Source organism: Otolemur garnettii, unplaced genomic scaffold, assembly GCF_000181295.1.
Source record: "Otolemur garnettii isolate 467f Iridium unplaced genomic scaffold, OtoGar3 scaffold00001, whole genome shotgun sequence".
Lineage (NCBI taxonomy): Eukaryota > Metazoa > Chordata > Mammalia > Primates > Galagidae > Otolemur > Otolemur garnettii.
This window is the reverse complement of record NW_003852396.1, coordinates 72,613,728-72,618,339: the sequence shown is the minus strand read 5'-3', so window position 1 is coordinate 72,618,339 and position 4,612 is coordinate 72,613,728. Positions and strand designations below refer to the sequence as shown.

At 42.0% G+C, this 4,612-nt stretch overlaps 1 protein-coding gene across 13 annotated transcripts in view; it reads left to right on the top strand.

Annotated features, from left to right (window-relative positions):
• Nucleotides 1-4,612, top strand: part of CELF1 (CUGBP Elav-like family member 1) — a 99,632-nt gene that overhangs the window by 85,096 nt on the left and 9,924 nt on the right. For 6 of the 13 annotated variants that reach the window (XM_023509670.1, XM_023509660.1, XM_023509659.1 and 3 more), the window contains 3 exons: nt 1,697-1,772; nt 3,258-3,386; nt 3,739-3,852. In XM_023509670.1, coding sequence (XP_023365438.1) covers nt 1,697-1,772; nt 3,258-3,386; nt 3,739-3,852 — 319 coding nt within the window. The remainder of the gene's footprint in view (nt 1-1,696; nt 1,773-3,257; nt 3,387-3,738; nt 3,853-4,612) is intronic. The other 7 variants (XM_023509675.1, XM_023509669.1, XM_023509668.1 and 4 more) reach the window with 3 other exon arrangements.

Sequence of the window (4,612 nt, the reverse complement as noted above, 5' to 3'; positions counted from 1 at the left end):
TCATTGTTGTTTTGGCGGGCCTGGGCTGGATTCGAACCCACCACCTTAGGTGTATGTGGCTGGCGCCTTAGCCACTTGAGCCACAGGCACGGAGCCTCTGATTTTAATATTTAAAAATCTTAGGAAAAATTTCAGTTTATCCTAGCTAGAATTTCTCTGAAGTAAAAAGCAGAGAGTAGTGGTATTTCAACAGATTAAATTGTTTCTTCATGCTGAAGCATTGATTGTAAATTCATAAATTCAGAGAAATTTTCATCTTCTGTCAAAATGATAATGCTTTGAAAATGGTCTCCATGATATACACTTGTTTTTTTAGAAGGTTTTGGAGCCTCTTTTTAGGGAAGAGTCACCTTTTTATTGTCATTGCCACACTCAGTAAGTGTGTATATGTTGACAAGCTGTGGTCTCTCCATTTCTGTTAGACGTGATCCCTGCCCTAAGAGCTGTTCTCATTTAGAGAGGAAATGAAGTGCCAAAGATAGTAAGCATAGTCTACCAGTTAAGACTCAATACATTGCCCGTGGTGTTTAAGATAAAAAAGATGTATTTGGTAAGAGAAATTCGGGGAGATAAAAGAAAAACACTGAACCTGTGAGTGCTAATGTATTATGAGATAGTACATAATCATTAATTATGAAGTTCTCCCCAGAATATGTGAATTTGAACCAACTGAGCTTGACACTCTTTATGGGGTGTCATCTCCTTTGAGCAGTGGTAAAGTGTGCTTGTACATTTTTTTTCCCATTCTGTTTCTGGGGAGATATGGATGCGTTTATGAAAGCCATCCATGCACTCTAGCCTGGAAGGATTCATGATGACAGAAGAACCAGGTCCCATGTTTTTAGGGATGGGAAACAGGTTGAATAAAGGATCCAGTGTCAGAGTACCAAATTTACATAAGCAACAGTAGTTGGGTTTGAATGAAATAGGTTTCAGCAGATTGGCTAGATGAAGGTTGTGGTTTGTCATAATACAGAGTATTGTCACAGAATTCCATAAGCCTACAGACAGTTATTCTTATTTGTTAAGAGACAACCATTAGAGGCAAATGTACACCTGAATCTAGTATAGACTGATCCATTGATTATTTTGTCATCTGGAACAGTGAAGACCAGTTTGGAGGGGAGAAGATAAATAGAGCTGAACAGATGTGTAGCTTGGGAACAATTGATTAGTCATAGGTCCTTTGTGACTGGAAACGTTTACTCCAGGAAATGCCATGAAATGGTTAGATTTGATATTTGAAATAGTTGAATAAACTAGAAATCAAGTATTCATATGAAAAAAAAATCTACAGAATAAGATGTATGGACCTAACTAAGGAGAACATGAGAGAGGGGAACTAGAAATGGCAGTCATTCATATACAGACACTAATTACAGTTGTCTGTACAGCTGCCTGAGTTTAGCTTATCACCCTGCTCTCCTTCTGTCTGTTGCTGTGCTGCATTCTGCTGCCCAGAAACTGAGCTTGGCTCAGTACTCAGTGACATTCTTCTGCTGGGCCAACCCTTAGCTGCTGTGTCATTGTTCTGTGTTTTCATGAGCCTCATGTTTCTGTTGTGTTGGCTTGGGTTCTTCAACTTTCTCCTCTCTGGGGGCCTCTGCACTCTCGCTTTGCTGTGCTGTAGAGTTATCCCAGATGCAGAACCAGCCCTCACTCTCACTCTTGTTCTGTTTTTTGGTGTAATGTCTAGCTTTATTTGCAGCTCCTTCAGCAGACTGCCTCCTCTGGGAACCTCAGCACCTTGAGCAGCCTCCACCCGATGGGAGGTAAGTGTCCCACTGCTGCAGAGGAGCAGCTGCACCCAGGCCAGCAGACCCAGGTTAACAGACCCAGCTAACTACAGTCGAAGGGTTTTGTATCATTGATGAAGAGATTTTTTTTTTTCATTCAATATGTAAACCTGAGCTAAGGTGAACATCCTAGGACTCAACTTTCTTGTTTCTATACAGTGGCTCTATTACTTTATGCCACATTGCTCTGAGGTTGTCTGCTGCCCACCACCCTTTTAAGTCACTGTTGGGGAAGAAGATAGAAAAGATCTGTTTGTATCTGTGAGTTGAGATCCTTTGGATAAGGAGAGAATTGCAGGAACTCTTTATTTCCACAATAAAGTGGCTTTCCATTGACTCTGTACAGAAAAACCAAAGATGGCTTCCATGCAAATGGCTTACCCTGAAGCTGCTAGAATTCAGTTTGTGTGTCTTATACTTGCTATTTCCTAGAATTCTTCTTTTGTTCTTGCTCTTAACATACCAAAATGACAAATATACCCTTAACTGAATTACAAATATACCCTTAGCCACAGACAAACTCAAACCAGGGGCCATCAGCAAGTCTCTAGAGGGTAGCCAATGGGGCAGTTTCAAAGCTGTCTGTATCTGGAACCCTCTGCAGTGGACTAAGGCTAGGCAAGAGCATTTGAGAAAGGGGTAGTATTTAGTGAACTGCATTTTACAGGTAAATTTTTTTGATCAGTTTTTAACAGAGATATAGTTGGCTGTTTTATAGAAAATTGCTAGTTTATAATCTATATTGTATTTTTATTTTCACCTGCTCTTCCACTCTCCCCTTGCCCCCCTATCCCATATACCTTTCCATCATCTAGTAAATGGCTTGCAGCATCTATAGCATAGTTTAGATTTCTTCTTCTCCTTTTAACTGTGTTGCATTGGTTCTAGTCGGAAGTCTTCCCTTAGTGATTTTCCCTCTCTTCTTCTGATGATTAATCTGTTATTAAGTGGCAGTGTATTTTTTTATATTCTTTTTCCTGTTGCTATTCTCACATGTATTATCCCCTGTCATTCCTCCTGGGCCTTCTGCATTTCTGCTACATTTTCTGCTTATTACCTTGTGTTATAGAGAGCAAAATCCCCTATAAAGTGTAAAGTAGGAGCTTGGATGCGATGCTGTTCTGTGCCACGGGTTTTGGCATTATTGTTCTGTTGGACTCATGGCTCCATTGTGGGCCACAGGCGTCTCTTTTCTGATTTCCTACTTGTCCATTCCTTTATGTATACTCAGTTGGGATGGTGTGCGATTGGATTATCTGTCTCTTGTCTGAGGAAATTATGTCAAGTTTCTTACTGAGTAGTAGCTGAATCTTTTTTTGGAGCCCTATAATGCTTATAAGGCTTATCTAGAATAGTTCCTCTTTGTCTTGGACCAGCCTTCTGCCAGAATGTGCTGTCATTGCTGGGACAGATAAGAGGCACCCTTACCTCCTAGCTGATCTCTTGCTTTGGATATTGCAGGGTTAAATGCAATGCAGTTGCAGAATTTGGCTGCACTAGCTGCTGCAGCTAGTGCAGCTCAGAACACACCAACTGGTACCAATGCTCTCACTACATCCAGCAGTCCCCTCAGCGTGCTCACCAGTTCAGGTAAGCATGTAATAGGGGCCAAGATAATGGTATATGTCTTTAGCAGATCCTCTCTATTCAAAGATAAGAGTCCAAAGAAAGGAGTGCGTCATTCTGGAAAGTAGTTAACATCCATTTCCATCGGGCTCAGATTATGAACAACAGATTTCCAAATGTCATCTTTTGATTTAACGAATATCTCATAATTTTTAGTTTGCTTGTACCCATTTTTTGTCTCTATTCTCCAAGGATAGCTATCAGAATTAGTAACTGAAAACCTTGAATACTTGAATAGTGTCACTCTTTTGCTTTGATCTGTATTGACAAGAGAAGGCAAGTTATGGCTTGAGTTTAACTCCTGGATTTCTAATAGCAGGGTCTTCACCTAGCTCCAGCAGCAGTAACTCTGTGAACCCCATAGCCTCACTTGGAGCCCTACAGACATTAGCTGGAGCAACAGCTGGCCTCAACGTTGGCTCTTTGGCAGGTAAGGGGTAGCCCCTGGCCATTACTTGTACAGGAAGCACATCTTAGCTCTGCTGAGGGTACCACTGAATAATTGAAGTGGCCCAGTAAAGTTAGAAATAGTCATGGGATTTTGAATCATCCCTGAGTTAAATTCCACCTCTGCCCCTTAGTTAGCTGTAACTTCGGACCACTTTTTTTTTTAGACAGAGTTTCACTTTGTCACCCTGAGTTAGAGTGCTGTGGCGTCCTAGCCACAATGCCCAGCTATTTTTTAGAGATGGGATTTCGCTCTTGCTCAGGCTGGTCTTTAACTCGTGAGCTCAAGCAATCCACCCTCCTTGGTCTCCCAGAGTGGTAGGATTATAGGTGTGAGTGCCTGGCTCTTGGACATCCTTCTAAGGTCATTTTCTCATCTTTGAAGTAGGAATAATAGGATACTTTGAACAGTTATTAAGCAATGAGAACATAGGCTCGGCACCTGTGGCTCAAGTGGCTAAGGCACCAACCACATACACCAGATGGCAGGTTAGAATCCAGCCCAGGCCTGCCAAACAATAATGACGGTTGCAATCAAAAAATAGCTGGGCATTGTGGCAGGCGCCTGTAGTCCCCGCTGCTTGGGAGACGGAGGCAGGAGAATCGCTTGAGCCTGGGAGTTGGAGGTTGCTGTGAGCTATGATGCCATGGCACTCTACCCAGGGTGACAGCTTGAGGCTCTGTCTCAAAAAAAAAATAATAAAAAGAAATGAGAGGCTCGGCGCCTATAGCTCAACCGGCTA